Source organism: Macaca nemestrina, chromosome 2, assembly GCF_043159975.1.
Source record: "Macaca nemestrina isolate mMacNem1 chromosome 2, mMacNem.hap1, whole genome shotgun sequence".
Taxonomy (NCBI): domain Eukaryota; kingdom Metazoa; phylum Chordata; class Mammalia; order Primates; family Cercopithecidae; genus Macaca; species Macaca nemestrina.
The window spans coordinates 61093442-61114072 of record NC_092126.1 but is presented as its reverse complement, the minus strand read 5'-3'; the positions used below and the strand labels follow the sequence as shown (position 1 = coordinate 61114072).

Sequence of the window (20631 nt, the reverse complement as noted above, 5' to 3'; positions counted from 1 at the left end):
TTGATGAACATCAATGCAAAAAAAAAAAAAAAATCCTCAATAAAATACTGGGAAACCGAAGCCAGCAGCACATCAAAAAGCTTATCCACCACGATCAAGTCAGCTTCATCCCTGGGATGCAAGGCTGGTTCAACATACTCAAATCAATAAACGTAATCCATCACATAAAGAGAACCAATGACAAAAACCATATGATTATCTGAATAGATGCAGAAAAGGTCTTCGATACAATTCAACACCCCTTCATGCAAAAAAATTCTCAATAAACTAGGTGTTGACGGAATGTATCTCAAAATAATAAGAGCTGTTTATGACAAACCCACGGCCAATATCATACTGAATGGGCAAAAGCTGGAAGCATTCCCTTTGAAAACTGGCAGGAGACAAGGATGCCCTCTCTCACCACTCCTATTCCACAAAGTATTAGAAGGTCTGGCCAGGGCAATCAGGCAAGAGAAAGAAATAAAGGGTATTCAAATAGGAAGAGAGGAAGTCAAATTGTTGCTGTTTGCAGATGACATGATTGTATATATAGAAAATCCCATCATCTCAACCCAAAATCTCCTTAAGCTGATAAACAACTTCAGCAACGTCTCAGAATACAAAATCAATATGCAAAAATAACAAGCATTCCTATACACGAATAACAGACAGAGAGCCAAATCATGAGTGAACTCCCATTCACAAATGCTACAAAGAGAATAAAATACCTAGGAATCCAACTTACAAGGGATATGAAGGACCTCCCTCTTCAAGAACTACTAAGCACTGCTCAAGGAAATAGGAGAGGACACAAACCAATGGGAAAAAAACTCCATGCTCATGCATAGGAAGAATCAATATCGTGAAAATGGCCATACTGCCAAAAGTAATTTATAGATTCAATGCTATCCCCATTAAGCTACCACTGACTTTCTTCACAGAATTAGAAAAAAACTACTTTAAATTTCCTATGGAACCAAAAAAAAAAAAAAAAAAAAAAAAAAGAGCCCATATAGCCAAGACAATCCTAAGCAAAAAGAACAAAGCTGGAGGTATCACACTACCTGACTTCAAACAATACTACAAGGCTATAGTAACCAAAACAGCATGGTACTGGTACCAAAACAGATATATCAACCAATGGAACAGAACAGAGAACACAGAAATAATGCCACACATCTACAACCATCTGATCTTTGACAAACCTGACAAAAACAAGCAGTGGGGAAAGGTTTCCCTATTTAATAAATGGTGTTGGAAAAACTGGTTAGCCATATGCAGAAAACTGAAACTTGACCCCTTCCTTACACCTTATATAAAAATTAACTCAAGATGGATTAAAGACTTAAACATAAGACCTACAACCATAAAAACCCTAGAAGAAAACCTAGGCAATACCATTCCAGACATAGGCATGGGCAAAGACTTCATGACTAAAACACCAAAAGCAATGGCAACAAAAGCTGAAATAGACAAATGGGATATAATTAAACTAAAGAGCTTCTGCACAGCAAAAGAAACTATCATCAGACTGAACAGGCAACCTACGGAATGGGAGAAAATTTGTGCAATCTACCCATCTGACAAGGGGCTAATATCCAGAATCTACAAGGAACTTAAACAAATTTACAAGAAAAAAACAAACAACCCCATTAAGAAGTGGGCAAAGGATATGAACAGACATTTCTCAAAAGAAGACATTTATGTGGCCAACAAACATACAGAAAAAAGCTCATCATCACTGGTTATTAGAGAAATGCAAATCAAGACCGCAATGAGATATCTTCTCATGCCAGTTAAAATGGCGATCATTAAAAAGTAAGGAAACTACAGATGCTGGAGAGGATGTGGAGAAATAGGAACACTTATACAATGTTGGTGGGAGTGTAAATTAATTCAACCATTGTGGATGACAGTGTGGCGATTCCTCAAGGATCTAGAACCAGAAATACCATTTGACCCAGCAATCCCATTACTGGGTATATACCCAAAGGATTATAAATCATTCCACTATAAAGACACATGCACACATATATTTATTGCAGCACTGTTCACAATAGCAAAGACTTGGAACCAACCCAAATGCCCATCAGTGATAGACTAGATAAAGAAAATGTGGCACATATACACCATGGAATACTATGTAGCCATAAAAAAGGATGAGTTCATGTCCTTTGCAGGGACATGGATGAAGCTCGAAACCATCATTCTCAGCAAACTAACACAGGAACAGAAAACCAAACACCGCATGTTCTCACTCATAAGTGGGAGGTGAACAATGAGAACACATGGACACCAGGAGGGGAACGTCACACATCAGGGCCTGTTGGGGGGTGGGTGCTACGGGAGGGATAGCATTAGGAGAAATACCTAATGGAGGTGACAGGTTGATGGGTACAGCAAACCACCATGGCACATGTATTCCTTTGTAACAAACATGCATGTTTGGAATATGTATCCCAGAACTTAAAGTATAATTTTTTAAAAAAATGAAATAAAAGCACTATTCTTAATTCCTGATAGTGTCTTTTAACTGCATAAGCATACTGGTACGAGGAGGACATGTGGCTCAACTTCTTTAATTATCTCATAAAGTCACTTTGGTAATGACATAAAAAACTACTCCTACTAGCTAACATTTATAGAATGCTCAGTTATGTGCTAGGTGCTAAAGACTTTATTAAATTAATTTCTTTATAGATCTCTATAAGGTACACATTATTATAATTCCCATTCCCAATCTCTCTATAGACTTTATTAATTTATAAATCTCTATAAGGTACATATTATTATTATTCCCATTCTGTTAATAAAAAAGTGAAGCTCAGCAGGTTTTAACAATTTTCCTATGGTTTCATCAGTAAACATGGGAGCCAGGAACGGCACCCAAGCCACCTGACTTGAGGACTTCACCACCATACAATATTGTCTTTCGTACTTACTGCTAACATTAACTGAATACTTACTATGTATCAGGTACTGCTCTAAGTGTTTTACAAACATTAACTCATTTAAATCCATAACAATAACCCATTAGTTATGTACTATTAGTATCTCTGTTTTACAGATGAGGAAACTACATGACAGTAAATAAAAACTGATCTGCTCAAGCTCACAGTTTGTTAGTGAAACAATATAAATCTGCACTACCAAAACACAATCAAGCATAAGCCAACGTAGGGAAAAAAAGAAGTCTATAAGCTATTTATATGAAATAAAAATTAACACTTCACTCTCTTGCTCTTTTTTTTGGGGGGGGTTGCCCTGAAAGGCTCTCTCAAAATAAATCAAGCCTATTTCTCAGAGCCATAGATAGTGAGTGGTCAGAAACCTACAGACAAAACCTCTTTCAGCTTTAAATCAGGGTAAAGCAGAGTAGCTTTCTATGCTCCTCGGAAACAGTACGACATTATCAAGGCAATCTCATTTGTAATTCTTTGAATTACACATATTTAACACTACAACGGACTTTAGAGAAGTGTTGGGACTTCTAAGGATCACATGGCTATGAAGAGAAAGGGTCAGGACTTGGTTCCCAGGTATTTAATGGGCAACTAAGAGAAAAAAATCTCAGTTTAACAGGCTGCGGAAAAATTGGGATGGGGTGAGGCACTTATGGCGTATTATTCAGCAAAGCTTATCATCTGGATATAGTATGTGTAACTGATCTGTGTTTTGATAATACTTAACCAGTTTCTCTCCTAGGAAGGGTCCCTGAAATTCATGTACACAGTTAGGTGTTAGAAAAAAAATCATAAAACATTACTTTAGATTTTTCAAAGTTACAAATTTAGCTACTATAAACACTCTACATAGTTAAGGAAAATAACTTATTGTTCCTAAAAGATGCTTTAACCCCTTTGTAGTATCAATAAGAAAACTTACTTTAGAAACAAAGGCTTACTTGAGGATAGAAATTATTTTATTGTAAGATAATTGTAGAATGAAGTCTTATAGAATAAGGTTATGCATTTTGTAATATTATCTATTGCCTTTCTTTCTGCCTAACATAACTCAGGTATTTAACTTATGAACCAGAAGTAGCTCGAGGGCTGGGGGCGGTGGCTCATGCCTGTAATCTCACCACTTTGGGAGGCCGAAGTGGGCAGATCACTTGAGGTCAGGAGTTCAAGACCAGCCTGGCCAACACGGTGAAACCCCGTCTTCACCAAAAATACAAAAATTAGCTGGGTGTGGTGGTGAGCACCTGTGATCCCAGCTACTTGAGAAGCTGAGGCAGGAGAATCTCTTGAACCTGGAAGACAGAAGATGCAATGATCTGAGCTTGTGCCATTGTATTCCAGCCTGGGTGACAGAGCAAGACTATGTCCAAAAAAAAAAAAAAAAAAAAAAAAAAAAAAAAAGAAGTAGCTGGAGAGTCAGAAATCACTGGAGTTAAGTCCTGATTCTATCACTTATTAGCTCTGTAATTTTTTACAAGTCACGTAAGCTTTCAGAATATTTGTAAACTGGACTTAACTCTCCGTGAAGTGATATGAATCAAAAGGTAAAGATTTATTAAAGTGTTTTGAAAACTATAAGGTACAACACAAAAAGTTGTAGATACTATGCAGAAAATGAAATACTATTATGCAGAGATTTTATAAGTTGTTTTACCACATATGCACAAAAAAAAATTTCTACCTTTTCTTATAACATTAGAAATATAATTTTAAAGTGTATGTGTCAATTCTATTAAAAGTAAAGTATTGAGGAGGCTTCAAAGAAATTTGTGTTACAGGTATTGTCTTCTCATACTGATAAAAATTATCTTTTGGAAAAATCTCTCTTCCAAATTCTTTAGACCCATGAACACATTTGGGATAAGATGATAATATGTTTTTGCAGAAAATCCAGATAATGTTTGGAATTGGGCTATCAAGACAAAGAAAAGCAAGAGCAAAAGTGATGGAGACAAAGGAGACCTTACCTAAACTTTCTATTTTCCCTCCATCCCCTGTGAAATAATCATGTTTTACTGTCTTTTCTGTCAAGCACTGTCTTACAGTTTAAGTGTAAAAAGCCAGGTTATGTCATGTATCTTCTGCTTTTGAAGCTAGGTAACATCTTAGTATATTTATTATAAAATCCATCAAACAGCGGTCAAAATGAGCACACCAACATCTGAAGGTTTTTCAGATAGCTAGATCCTCTGTTTCTCTACAATGACTGACTTACAAAAGATTAACAGCTAAAATTTTTTCTGATGTAGTACTACTATAGGTATTGTTAAAACTGCTGGGAAAGATGTAGAGGTTTTAAATATAGTTTCTATTTTTTTTTTGAGACAGGGTCTCACTCTGTCACCCGCACTGGAGTGCAGTGGCTCAGTCACAGCTCACGGAACCCTTGACTTCTTCGGCACAAGCAACTGTCCCACCTCAGCCTCCCAAGAGGCTAGGACCAGAAGCATGTGCCACCATGTCTGGCTAATTTTTGTATTTTTTGCAGAGACAGGGTTTTACCATGTTGCCTAGGCTGGTCTCGAACTCCTGGGCTCAAGTGATCCTCCCCTCTTCGCCTCCTACAGTGCTGGGATTACAGGAGTGAGCCACCATGTCTGGCTAAATATATAGTTCCTGACCATTGGAAGTTTATTTCATTGGAAAAATAAGTATAACGTTCATGAAACAACTAAATATTAATATCAGCAGTGTATGAATAAATATCAATATAAATGGTGTGCAAAGACAGGACTAAAAGAATTCAAAGGAGGAGAGAAAGATGAGGTACTGGAATGGTCAGGGAAATAATGTGGAAATCTTGTTTTAGAAGAGTCTTGAAGTGTTTGGAGAGGGGGAAAAGGAAGAAACAAGGCATTTATAGAAGAGAAAAACAATGTGCAAAGCTTCCCAGGTAGAAAAGAATACGGGAAACTTGAAGACCAATGAAAAAAGCACAGTAACGAATTCTAGAAGATAAAGTTAGAAAAGGTTGTGGATCCACTGTACAGAACTTTAGAACCTTAAGCATAGAAACGTAAAACTGATTTTGTAAGTAAGTGAGAACCACTGAGTAATTTTGAGCAAAGGGGTGGCATTAACATATGGTACCCAATGATGGCAGCAGTGGGCTGTCCACAGTTGGGGAGGCATGGGTGGTGGCGGCAGAAGTGGCTACGGGAGCAGCAATAGCGGTAGTGGGTCCCCTGTGCCCCATGTCCCCAAGGCAGCTGGCTGTGCCGCCTCCACCCTCCTATGGCTGGTTGAGACCCGCCCCAACGCCCAGAGCCTCTGTGGTTCTGGACCCTGGCACCATGTTGCTGCTCTTGCCCACTGTTGCAGCAGGAAGGGAGGGTGCAGGGAGGGAGCAGGAGCTGGGGCTGTGCTTTGGGGGCCAGCAGGGCCCACTTCGAGGACCTGGCCAGCAGCACGGCTACCCTGCTGAGGGCACTGGGTTCCTGTACCTTGGGAGGATGCTCTGCCAAGGGCTGCCTGGGGCCATGTCCCCAGGGTCTGTCTGCCCCACATTTGGGTGACTGCCAGGCCTGACATTCCCAACGGCCAGGCACACTCCGGGAGGCGCCCTAGGCCCCCTCTAACCACCACCTTAATCAAGAAGAGCTGCCAGATGGGTGAGGAGGAGCTCCGGGCCATCCCTGAGAGCCGGAGCCACAGGGGGAGCTTGCAGAGACATCTCTCCTGCCCCAGTCACCAGCCTGGGCCCAGTGAGGACCTGGAACCCCCACCCCAGGCTGTGAGGGGCACAGCTGGGGCTGCATGATCCATGGAGCTGATAGAGGCCAGGAATAGGCAGCAGCCCTGCCCTCCTGAGCACAGCTGTAGCCCCCAAGTTGAGGCTGTGGACCCAGGTCTCTGCACTCTTAGCTTAGGAAGGCCTCCGCCTTGCCCTTGCAGGCTTGAGGGTGCCTGCTCCTGCTGCCTGGCCTCTCTCCGCTCCTGGCACCTGCTCCAATCTCGGGGCAGGGCTGGGGCCAGGCCCAGGTGCTGTCACAGCCTGGCCAGGTGTGTGCATGCTGCATGCATGAGGCAGCATGGACACACCAGCCCTTTGCTGCCTTGGCCCCCTCCAGACTTTGGGCACTGACAAGCACAAGTTACAGGTGAAGCTGGAGGCGGAGGGTTGAGGGTGGCTGGGCACTGACCTGCAGATATCCCTTATTGCAAGCAGCCTGGGTGTCACGGATGGTGGCAGGAGGCAGAAGGTCTCCTGGGCAGAAGGGGACAGGTGAGGCTCTACCTTCAATCCAGAGAGGGTCTGAAGGCTGGCAGCCGGGCTGCCAGTCCTATGGACCATAGTGGGGACTTCTGGTGCCTTTTCTGGGCCTGCCCATGGCTGCCCATGGACCAATCAGTGTGCACTTCCTCCCCATCTAAGGCCCATAAAAGCCCTGGGCTCAGCCAGAGCAGAAAAGAGGATGGAGAGAAGATGGGAGGACCAGTTGCAAAGAAAGGCTACCTTTTCTGCTGAGCACTGCAGAGACAAGGGGAGGACCTGCCTACAGAGAGGAGCCACCCACTCTACGGCTTCCTCTCTGCTGAGAGCTGCAGACATGATGGGATGACCTGCCTGCAGAGAGGAGACATCCACTTTAGGGCCTTCTCTCTGCAGAGAGCTGCAGACCATGGGATGACCAGTAGCAGAGAGGAGCTACCCTCTCTGCTGGGTACTGAACACTTGTTGGGACAACCTGTCTAGCAGAGAGGAGCTACTCTCTGTCAGGAGCTGAACACTCTTTAGGACACTCTGGCTGTGGAAAGAACTACCTTCTCTGGGTCCCCTCTGAGCTGTTCTATTGCTCAACAAAGCTCCTCTTCATCTTGCTCACCCTCCACTTGTCTGTGCACCTAATTCTTCCTGGTTGCAGGACAAGAACTCAGGACCCAATGAATAGGGAGGCTAAAAGAGCTATAACACAAACAGGACTGAGACATGCTCCTTGCTCACCATGTTGCAGGCAAAGAGAAGGAGAGAAGAGCTGTGGTGCTTTGGGGAGCTCAGATCCAGAAGCTCCTAGAACCAGGACTGTGGCTCCCTCCTTGGGACCCTGCAGTTCCCGGGATCTTCAAGCTTCCAGGTGCCACCGTGTTCCTGGGTGCCAGTTGTGGAAGCTGCTTGTAGTGTGCCTGGTCCAGCCACAGCCTCTCAGAGAGCTGGTGCCTGTGCTGCTACCTGCTCTGTTGCAGCAGCCACACAGAGTTTTCCGGCCAGAAAAGCAACAACCCAAAGATCCAATAACACCAAAGAATCATCTGGCAGTGGTGTCCATAAAAATCAAGATGAAATACACATTTTCTGGTGGCTACCACTTTTCAGGCTCTGGGCTAGGTATTTCATGTGTTATTATTTTCATAACAGCCCTACATGGTAGTTATTATCTTTCCCTCTCACAGATAAAGAAATTATGGGAAAGAGAAGCCCCCAAATACAAATACTTTCAAATAGGTAACTTCAATGTGTGATATGGTGTAGTTGAGGTATTGGGGGGAACTGTTTTATACACTGCTATTGGTGGGAAAGTAAAATGGTTCAGCTGCTGTGGAAAATGTTTTGTGGTTTCTCAGAAAATTAAACATAGAATTACCAAATGACCCCACTATCACCCTCCTAGGTATATACCTAAAAAACCTCCAAACAGGTACTCAAAACAAGTACATATACACACATATTCAAATGTACTCACAATAGAACAAAGGTAGAAAAAACCCAAATTTCCATCAATGGATAAACAAGTTGTGTGTGTGTGTGTGTGTGTGTGTGTGTGTGTGTGTGTGTGTGTAATAAATAACATATTATTTAGCAATAAAAAAGTATGAAGTACTGATATATTATGTGTCTGTATCTTCAAAACATACTAAATGAAGGAAGCCAGACACACAAGGTCACATATTGTAGGATTCCATTTATATGAAATGTCCAGAATAGACAAATAGAGACAGAGGGAGAATGGTGGTTGTCAAGGGCTTAGGGGAAAGGAACATGGGGAGAAACTGTTAGTAGGTAAGGGGTTTCACTCTGGAGTGATGGCGTTGTTTAGAACTAGATAGAGTTGATGGTTGTACAACACTGTGAATGTACTAAATGCCACTGAATTGTTCACTTTAAGCAATTATAATAAATTTTATGTTTTGTAAATTTCACCTCAATGAACTAGAAAAAAACACACATCTGTCATATTTGATTTAAAAAACCCTCTGTTCTGGCTAAACAATAAACATTAAATTGCTCAAAGTTACAGAGCAAGTGGTGATGGCAGGCTTAGGATCTTTCCACTATTCATTAGTGTCTCTCTAGAGAAGTAATAGAATTGAAGCAGGAAGCCAATTAGGAGGTAATGGAATAAGCCGTGAGCGAAATGTCTGGCATCTAGACTAAAGAGATGGCAGTGGGAGACACAATAAAGGGATCAATACAAAAAATTTTTCAAAATCAGAATCATTAAGTCTAGGTGAATTATTGCCTATAAAAGAGTCAAAGATAAAATGTTCAAGGTTTTGAACCAAAGTACAAATATGCAATAGTTTAGCACATATAAAGTATGATCCTAACCCAAATACAATAAAATCTCAGACTCAAATTTGTTTGATATAATAATCATAACACCCTATAGTTACATGTTTAATCTTATTTTAGTCCTTCATATGGACTTTCAGATTCACATCACTAAAAATCATGGCTAAATATTCGAAAGAGATTTTAATTCCAAACCAGTAACATTATTAACATTTACTAATATAATAAATTACAATGCAATAGTTAAACATAAAACTTTCTTCTGGGACTCAGAGCTAGAGTAAACAACTAAGTCTAATCAGAAGGATATCTACATATGAACCTTATCTATCAAGTTATGCTGCTTGTAAGGCTAAAATTAATCCTGCCTCAAGAATCTAGCATAAGGCCTGAAGTCTTTGCCCATGCCCACTTTTAAGGTCCCCAAATCAAGGTGTTTTTCCTAGGAACCTAAGTGAACTCCAGTGTGACAATGGCTACTACTAGACTTCCCTATCCATTTATCTCAACCTTGAGACTAGGCTGGACTGCAAAACTTACCAGACAGGTCTCAAGTTCTTCTTATTTATTTGCTTATTTTTAACAATATAATGAACACCTTAAAACTCAACACCAAAAAGAGAACTAGAACCTTGACAGTAAGTTGCCTATGTACTCTTCCACTACCTATCCATCTACTTGCCCTCTACTATGTCACAAGTTCTCATTAAAAATAAAACGGTATTTTTCAAAAAGGTGTAATAATATGTTATATTATACGGTGCAATATATTCACGGAACTGGTATCAAAAAGCAATTCTAGTAAAACGATTACTTAACCAGTGGCAATGAAAAGGGGCACAAAGCTTTATAAAACAATTCAGCAAAAATGTACAAAAAGCCATTCTATTAAATTGGTGCAAAAGTAACTGAGGTTTAGCCAAAACCGCAATTACTTTTGGACCAGCCAAAAATGTTAATACCCTCTGACCTCACAAACTCATATCTATAGTAACAAATCTCCCCTAGAATAAAATAAAATATGACTAACACAATGTATAAGAGGATGTTCATTACAGTGTTACTGGTAAGAGAGAAAAGATGAACAACATAAATATTCAATAAAAAAGAGTGACTTAAAAAACTGAACATTTAGCTAAGGTCTGTCTTTTGCTTATCTAGACCTAGGCCAAAATAAATTTTTTAAATTGAAAATTGTCATAATTTTGGACGTTTCTCAAATTCACAGAATCTAGCTCTTTATCCTTAGGTACAATTTAGAACGTTAAAGTTAAATGTGAGGGATGACAATTCAGATGGATATAAGCAAGTTATACACTGTGAGGTCTGGAGTATCACATCTATTTTCTAATGTACTTCAAAATCATGCTAAATATTTTTTTAAACTGAATAAAACTATGAAATAAAATTATTTAAAAATTGCATTTGTGGAAATAAATATTTTCTGTGCTAGGCAGCATAAATATTTTCCTTCAAAGCAAGGGTTTATTCAATTATGAGCTGGAATACTCAATTATGAGCTGGAAATATTTTTTCAAAGCAAAATGCATATTACGTAAATGATAAAGAATCAAATTAATTAGACATCCTACAGTATATTTTATTTGAGTGAAAATATAAAAATAATTAACAACAAAATTTTAGTAAGTAATGTTTTCTAAAGATAAAACAAGATAAAAACATAAACTATAAATTATTTTTAGAGTAATAAGGAGGAGTACAGAGACACTTCATCAAAACTAAAACACTTGTCAATCTTTTTACCTATATGGTAAGTTACTTCTATTAGTAATTCAGGAAGCTAGTATATCGTTCATACTGGACTTCCCAATCTTTAGACTGTGTACACTTTAAATGAGAACACAAAGAGCTAATGCAAGAGATCCTTGAATCAATATGTACATATGTATTTTCTTGATCAATGAATCCTAAAAACATAACTACTATCATTTGGTGGTCTGATATTAACTTTTGATGTTAAAATAGAGTTCTAATTTTTCCAGCTGGAAATTATGAGCTCTGTATAGTAAAAAATTTTAAGAAATATATACAGTAGTCCCCCATTATATGCAGCTGCAGTTTCATTTTCTGTAGTTTCAGTTACCTGCGGTCAACTGTGGTCCAAAAATAGGTGATTATAGTACAAGATATTTTGAGACAAAGAGAAAGAAACCACATTTATATTAATTAAAGTATATTATTATAATTGTTCCATTTTATTATCATTATTGATCTCTTACCTAATTTATAAATTAAACTTCATCATAGGTATGTATGTATAGGAAAAAATACAGCACGTGTATATGTATGTGTGTATCCAGATACAGATATAAATTAGACATGATAGATAAGTATAGATATAGATACAGGGTTTTGTACTACCCATGGTTTGAGACATCAACTGGACGCTTGGAAGATATCCACCATGTATAAGAGAGGACTACTGCACTACTCATTACGACTTATTGTTTGAATAAGTTATATACATTTTTGAAGAGCACATTAAGATTCAAAGTAAAATATCAGTACTCAGAAAATATAGATCTTATATGTTTTTAAAAAGTAAAGTATTTAATGTCTACGTGCAAGTGAACATGATATCTAAAATCAAAGTCAAAGCATTACAGTACCATTGAGAAATAACACATACAGCACTTAAAGAGTACATGGTATCCAGAACATACAGTCCAGTGAGTTAGTCCAATGTAACCGAGGAAATTACTAAATGACACTGATCTCATTTTCTTTAGAATAATGACAATCTCAACCTAAACTTTACACCTTATTTAAAAAATTAAAATGGAAGAGTTAGTCTCAAACGCAACGTGCAAAACCATAAAATATAAAGTTATATTTTATATAAATAAAAGCCATAAAATATAAAGTTTTATGGTTTTACATGTTACATTTAAGACTCCATTTTAATTTTTCTTTCAAAAGAAAGAAAATGTAAGAAAAAAATCATAATCTGGGATTAGTCAAAGAATTCTTAAACATGTCACCAAAACCATAGTACATAAATGACAAATTAATCAACTGGGCTTCGTCAAAATAAAAAACTAAAACTGAAGCCAATTTTATATATGAAAAGGTAAAGAATGACCTGTTAGCAATACACTTAGCATTATACTGCAGCAATAAATATTTCAGATAATATATGGCCATACATATAATCTAGATCTGATAAATTTGTGAGGATATATAAAAATAGTTTTCTTTTTGACTCATTTCTAAGCATGCTACCAGCCTAGGGTTTACCTGTCACTTCTTCATTTAATAAAAGTTAATTATCAACACTTACCAGCAGCTTCAAGAACCAGCTGTAGTCTGGCTTTGGCCTGTTCAGCTGGTGGCTAAAAAAGAAGAAAAAAAAAAAAATCAACCATACAAGACATTTACAGGTCAGTTTTAATAGACAGAGTTTTAAATGAATGCATTTGTTTGCAAATATTAGGAAATTTAAAGAGCTTTAACATAATTTATATTAAAATCCATCACATCTTGCATTTGTCTATATGATGCAACAATGATAAGCTGCTCTCATTTTTTTTTCCTGGAAAAAGTTTTGCTTACTATCCAACATTGTACCAATTACAATAACATAATTAACTGAAATTTAATAACAAGGCAAAGCACACACATTTAACAACATATTCTTACATTGTGTTATTTCTTTGCACATAGAAACAGGCAAGCAATCTATGAGAATTTAAATAGCAACCTTTAAGTTCAATATTTCAGGCAAGTCAGACTCTAAAACCAATTTTCTGCTTTCCTAACTGGAATTTAAAGGAACAACTGTGATGAAGATAGGATACAATTTGGCTTATATGCTTCCAACTCCTATGAACTGTCCTAAAATTGTTTTTTCAGTGAACCTTGATTCAATACAGTTGATAACAATGAAACTAAACTAATTTCCAGCCGGGCTCAGTGGCTGACGCCTGTAATCCCAGCACTTTGGGAGGCCGAGGTGGGTGGATCACGAGGTCGAGAGATCGAGACCATCCTGGCCAACATGGTGAAACCCTGTCTCTGCGAAAAATACAAAAATTAGCTGGGCATGGTGGCAGGCACCTAAAGTCCCAGCTACTTGGGAGGCTGGGGCAGGAGAATTGCTTGAACCCGGGAGGTTGCAGTGAGCCAAGATCGCGCCGCTGCACTCCAGCCTGGCAATAGAGTGAGACTTCATTTAAAAAAAAAGAAAGAAAAGAAAAGAAAAAGAAACTAAACTAATTTCCTACCAGCGACTGCACTCTGAGATTTTTGGATAACATATTAAACAACAAATTATGTCATGAATTATGTCAAGACTATGACTTTTTACTAAAGACCTGTTAAAAAAAACAGTTGTCCATACTTGAGACTTCAAACCTTATATTTATAAAGTTGTCTGCAATAAACAAAATAACCCCATTTATCACTTCAAAATTCATAATTTACGTGATACACTAGAATATTTTGCTATTTGTAAAAGGAAACCCAGCTTGCATAAAATAAATAACTGGATATAGAAAGACGATGTTGTGCTCAGAAAAGTTTAAGAATTTGAATGGTCCTTCTGAAAAACCTACAGGAAACAAGATTGAAGAGTGGTAGATGAGACAAGTGAGAAACTGGGAGAATCTTTTATATCACAGAACAGGGATTAAGAGACTATAGACCTGGACCAGTGGCCTGGTTTCGTAAATAAGTTTTACTGGGACATAGGCCATGCCATTTGTTTACATAGTGCCTACTGGCTTTTGCGATCAACTCACCAATAGGAGTTCATTATTTGTAGGAGGAATCTTAGGACCAACAAAGTCTAAAGTATCTATCTGGACCTTAAAGAAAAAGTGTGCCAACCCCTGCCATGTGGAAGATGAGGAGACTTAGAAAAACTTTAAACAAAGGGGTGATGTGATCATATCTGCACTTTGATACATCACTTTAGCAATATTTTTGAGGATGAATTGAAAATAATGTGTCTAGAGGCAAGGAGCTCAGTTAGGTGGCAATTAATGAATTTCAGGTGAGAGGAGGGCCTGAGCTGAAACAATAGCAGAAAGGTCAAACAGGACAACACAGATTTGAGAAATATTTACTTGGTAAAACAAAAGGACTGATTGGTTACTAGAGAAGGAGGAGATGACAACCAATAAAGAGTACTTTATGTCATATGTTTAAGGGAAAATGTATGTAATCATGTTTTATAAAGTTATGAAGTATTGGAAATATGTGACATCAAATTAAAATATCAAAGCAAAGTATCAGTAGAAGACTGTGATATCTACTGAATATAAAAGTCATAAACTAAAATGTCTCAGGTATCAAGCCATTAATGCACACATTTATGATGATAAATGGCAAATGACATTTGACATTAGTATTAGAAAGCACAGAGAAGTGTGGAGAACTCTGAAGCACATGCCCCAATTAAAGGAAGCAGCTGATACCCAGCACCAACTGATTGTGGTCATGCAGAAATGCAAGCCCAGGGTTATGAAATATTTTACTTTTTCACAAGCATTTAAGTCACCATGAAAACCAGTACAGAATGTGGTAAATACAGTACTTTTATGGGCCAGATTCAAGCAGATCCTAAGCAAGTGAAGAATTAGGAAGCATACACGTCAGAGTGTCCTTGTAAGTAGTGTCTTTTGATAGAAAAATCCTAGACATTTTACTGGTTAAGATATTTCACGAGCAAGATTTTTTTTTTTTTTTTTTTTTTTTACCAATTAAGAAATACTTAAGACAGAAAATATATACATAATAATGTATACCCAACATTCAATAAAATATTAATAGCAATACTGTCAAAGTCTTCTACCCCATGAAATCTCCCTCCCTGGAAGATTTCTTCATTTCCACATCTATAATCATTATCTTGAAGATATAGTCACTACCATTCCTAAGGAAAGCTTCTTTTTTTTTTTTTTTGTAAGAGATTGGGTCTCCCTCTGTTGCCTAGGCTAACATGCAGTAGTGTGATCATGGCTCACTGCAGTGTTGAACTCCTGGGCTCATCTTCCTGCCTCAGTTCCCTGAGTAGCTAGGACTACAGGTGTGCACCACCACACCCAGCTCCTTTTTTCTGTTGTTTCATAGAGTTGGTGTCTCACCATCTTGCCCAGGCTGGTCTCAAACTCCTGGCCTCAAGTAATCCTCCCAACCTTGGCCTCCCAAAGAGCTAGGACTACAGATGTGAGCCACTATGCCCAGCTAGGAAAGTCTTGATGGCTAATGTTTATAATATATATACCCGTTAAGATATATTTATTTTTCACTAATAATTTCAACAATTTATAATACAGGATTCATATTTCAAAGACAAAGAAAACCAGGAAATAACAGCAGTTTACTAACTTGCCTCTACTTGCATGATGAACTAAAACTAACACTCTGACTCCAAATCTCAGGATCATTCTAACTAAACCACTAGGGTACTCAGGAAATAAAATCAATTAATGCACACAGATATAAATGCATATAGAGTTTTGATTCCGTTTAAAAAAAATTGTCCAAAATAACATACTTGACCCAGTAAATGAAATTTGATTCTAAAAATATTTGCCTATGCAGACGTAACTTGCTAAATTTTATTTATGAAATATAGGGATGAACTCCAACTATGGGGATATATTGTTACATTGATCAAACTTTTAAAAGTAATCCGTATTTTATAAATAGTTTTACTTTGCTTATATTTATTGCTCAAGCCTTTTTCTTGAATAGGTTGTGCAGATGCAAATGTTCACTCACTTTTTGCCCATCTGCAAATAGCCTTTTCTTACTGTGATGGTGAATAAGTTGAATGGATATAGGATTCTTGGGTTGTAGTCTTTTTCCTCTCAGTGACCTGCTCCTCGAATCTTTCAGGAGGGCTCCCTTCCATTGTTTCTAGGCTTGAGTTCATCTCAGAAGAGGGAAAGCATCACCACAGGCCTCTTGGCTGAAACCCTCTGCATCCCACCTGTCTATCTGCATCAGTAGCTGCCTGGCTCAGAAAAAGTAGCTCAGTTGAGATGAAAATGCAAATGAAGAGAAAGCAGTCTCATTTATGTTGGCTTCATTGTGACTGCTACCTATAGTTATTTTTTAAAGAAAGGATTAAGGAGGAAGAAAGAAACAGAATATAGAATTAAAAAAAAATATTTTATACCAACCCATTTTTAGTTACCTATCATACTAGCTGGCTTAGAATGAAAATACCTTTGGGGCCTGCGTGCTAAAATTTCTAATGCTTCAGTTATTTTACCATGTATTAGACTCCAGGATCAGTACAAATTTCATCTAAAATTGGTAAATGGTATTGTTATTCAGAACCAGAAATTATACCTTAGTGAATAAACAGTATTACCAAATACAGATGCACAGAATATAGCGATTTCTCAAAAAAAATTTTAAACAGGGACATGTTTAAGAGCATTATGTCACAAGTACTTTATATGATAGAAACTTAATGAGAAAAAAACATTCCATTAAAAAACACTATTTCTACAGACAGAAGACCATGGGAAGACACAGAAAGAAGACAGCCATCTGCAAGCCAAGAAGAGAGGCCTCAGAAGGAACCAACCCTACTAACACTTTGATCTTGAACCTCTAGTCTCCAGGACAATGAGAAAATATATTTCTAGGCTGGGCATGGTGGCTCACGCCTGTAATCCTAGCACTTTGGGAGGCCAAGGCGGGCAGATCGCTTGAGCTCACAGGCTCGAGACCAGCCTGGGCAATATGGCAAAACACCATCTCTACAAAAAACACAAAAATTAGTCAGGCATGGTGGCATGCACCTGTGGTCCCAGCTACTTGGGAGACTGAGGTAGGAAGATAGCTTGAGCCTGGGAGGTGAAGATTGCAGTAAGCTGAGATCGCACCACTGCACTCCAGCCTGGGTGATAGAGCCAGAGCTTTTCTCAAAAAAAAAAAAAAAAAAAAAATATATATATATATATATTTCTATTGTTTAAGCAAGCAAACAAACAAACAAAAAACCCAACACCCAACATCAACAGTACATAATTAAAGAATATCACAAAAATAGAATCACAGAGAATATAAATATGATTCCCTTAAAACATAAATTGTAGCGTTGACATCATTAGAGCAGTGAGAGCCAGGGCACATGGCTCAAGCCTGTAATCCTAGCACTTTGGGAGGCCAAGGCAGGCGGATCACCTGAGGTCGGGAGATCCAGACCAGCCTGCAGCCTGACCAATATGGTGAAACCCCGTCTCTACTAAAAATACAAAAATTAGCCAGGCGTGGTGACACATGCATGTAATCCCAGCTACTTAGAAGATTGAGGCAGGAGAATCGCTTGAACCCGGGAGGCAGATGTTGCAATGAGCTGAGATCGTGCCACTGCACTCCAGCCCGGGCGACAGAGGGAGACCCTGTCTCAAAAAAAAAAAAAAAAAAAAAAAAAAAAAAAAAAAAAAAGCAGTAAGAATAATGTAAACTTTCAGTGTAAGTTTTTAAAGACCATATTAAAGTTAAAGCTGACTATTATTAATAATAAGAAAACAAAGTCAGTACAGATACTATACCACAATTTTGACTGGATAAAAGAAAACTATAGTGCTGCTAGAAATTTGTATCACATAGGGCTTAAAATTGCTAAAACTAGTAATAATCCTTTGGTGGGAGCAAATGGGGCTGGACTACTTAACTCCATTTGTAAGCCTTAGGTTTAGAGAAGAGAATCACAAACAGTCCCATTAAAAACTGGGCAAAGAATATGAACAGAAATTTCTCAAAAGAAGAAATACAAGTGGCCAACAAACACATGAAAAAAATGCTCAACATTGCTAATCATCAGAGAAATGTAAATTAAAACTACACTGAGATACCATCTTACACCACTCAGATTAGCTATTATTAAAAAGTTAAATAAACAACAGACGTTAGTTAACATGGATGCAGAGAAAAGGGAATGCTCAAACAGTTGATGGGGATTTAAATTAGTTCAACCGCTGTGGATAACAGTAGGAGATATCTCAAAGAAATAAAAATAGAACTACCATTCAATCCTGTAATCCCATTACCCAAAGAAAAAGAGATCATTCTATAAAAAAGACACCTGAACTTGTATGTTTATTGCAGCGCTATTTACAATATCAAAGTCATGAAGCCAACCTAAGTGCCCACTTATAGTTGATTAGATAAAGAAAATGTGGTATATGTACACTACGGACTACTATGCAGCCATAAAAAAAGAACCAAATCATGTCCTTTGCAGCAACCTGGATGAAGCTGTAGGCCATTGCCTTAAGTGAACTAACATGGAAACAGAAAGTCAAATATCACATGTTCTCAGTTATAAGTGAAAGCCAAGCTACACAAATGGTAAACATAGACATAAAGATGGAGGAAACAGGCTCTAGAGACTCCAAAAGAGAGGAGGTTGGGAGGGGAGTGAGGGGTGAAAAGTTACCTATTGGGTACAATGTCCAATATGTGGATCATGGTATACTAGAAGCCTGACCCCACCATTATACATGTAATAAACATGTAACAAAAAAGCACATGTATCCCCAGATTCTAAAATAAAAAGTAAAGTAAAATAAAATAAAATAATTTAAAAAAAAAAACACAAAAACTTCTAAGATTAACCAAATGATAGGTCAGTCTCATAATGGCTTGTGGAGATGACCATTCTCAATGTCTAGAGTTTTTCCTGACTGGATTTATTCTTATCCCTTGAGTTCCTTATAAATTACTGCATGTCTAGATTCTCAAAATACTGCCAAAGCACACATTCAAAACCAGCATAATCCTTTGAGCCACCCATGAGTATATATTAATGATAAGAGAGAAGCCTATCCTTATATAAACTAGTTTACATACTAAACTATTGAAATCATTTGTTTATGTTTCTCACTTCTATTTGTATTAAGCTCCCTAAACCCCTGGCCACCACTATGGAAATTCTTAAAGCCATTCCATCTGCCAACAACACTTTTGAGGTTAACGAGAGAAAAGTAGAAAGTCTGAAAGAAAAGACTGTGACTGAGCTAAAAAGAACTCAAACTTGGAAACAAAATTAGATGTGCAATGTTTCAAAAAATCAAAATTAAGATATGGTAACAAAGAAAATTAAATTAAAAATACCTAAGAGTATAAACGGATTGTTTGTAACACAGAGGATAAATGCTTGAGGGGATGGAAACCCCATTTACCTTGATATGATTATTAAGCATTGCATGCCTATATTAAAATATTTCACGTACCTCATAAATATATACACCTACTATGTAATCACAAAAATTCAATTTTTTTTTTTTTTTAAACAAGAGAAACAACATTTGGGGTGGGTGTGGCGACTCACGACTGTAATCCCAGCATTTTGGGAGGCCGAGGCAGGAGGATTGCTTGAAGCCAGGAGTTCAAGATCAGCCTAATAAAGCAAGATCCTGTCTCTACACAAGAAAACAATCAGCCATTAGTTGCACTACAAGTATAAGCCTGTAGTCCCAGGTACTTGGGAGGCAGAGGCAGGAGGATTATTTGAGCCCAGGAGTTTGAGGTTGCAGTGGGCTATGATTGTGCACTGCACTCCTGCTTCCAGACAGAGTAAGACTCCATCTCAAGAAAAAAAAAAAAATTAAGATCAGATTTAAGATTACATTTAGACTTTTTGATATTGTCCTCAATTCCATATTATTATATGTTTTCTTTATACAAAAAGAATATAAAATAACCTTTAAACTACTTATAAGACAGTAATTGGAATTTCCTGTTTGAAGCGAATGTACAAGAATGTACAGTTGAAATAACTTCACATCTCATAGGGAAATGGTGCTAGAGTACTACTGGGCCCTTTACAGAGTCTTGTCATTACATTCAATCATCCAAAATTTATTACCTTCATTTGTTCAAAAACTTTTATAAACTATATCTTCTATTTAAGGTACTGTGTTACAAGTTGAGAATAAAAAGATGAAAGGATATAGTTCTTGACTTCAAGGATCTTACAGTATAATGAGAGAGAGTCAAAATAACAATGTAAAGAAAGATACACTATTTACTAAAATGTCTACATTGTGCCAAACACATGTGTTACTCCTATCTTTTCCTAAAACATTTTCAGACAGCTTTATTGAGGTATAATTGAACTACAATAAAGTGTATATATTTAATATATCTGGCCTTTAAATCCAGCACACAATTAGTTTGAAACTTATC

At 37.7% G+C, this 20631-nt stretch overlaps 1 protein-coding gene across 1 annotated transcript in view; it reads right to left on the bottom strand.

The window, feature by feature from the left end:
- Window positions 1-20631, bottom strand: part of LOC105488555 (arginine and serine rich coiled-coil 1) — a 417805-nt gene that overhangs the window by 170404 nt on the left and 226770 nt on the right. The window contains exon 7 of the mRNA XM_071091156.1: window positions 12758-12809. Coding sequence (XP_070947257.1) covers window positions 12758-12809 — 52 coding nt within the window. The remainder of the gene's footprint in view (window positions 1-12757; window positions 12810-20631) is intronic.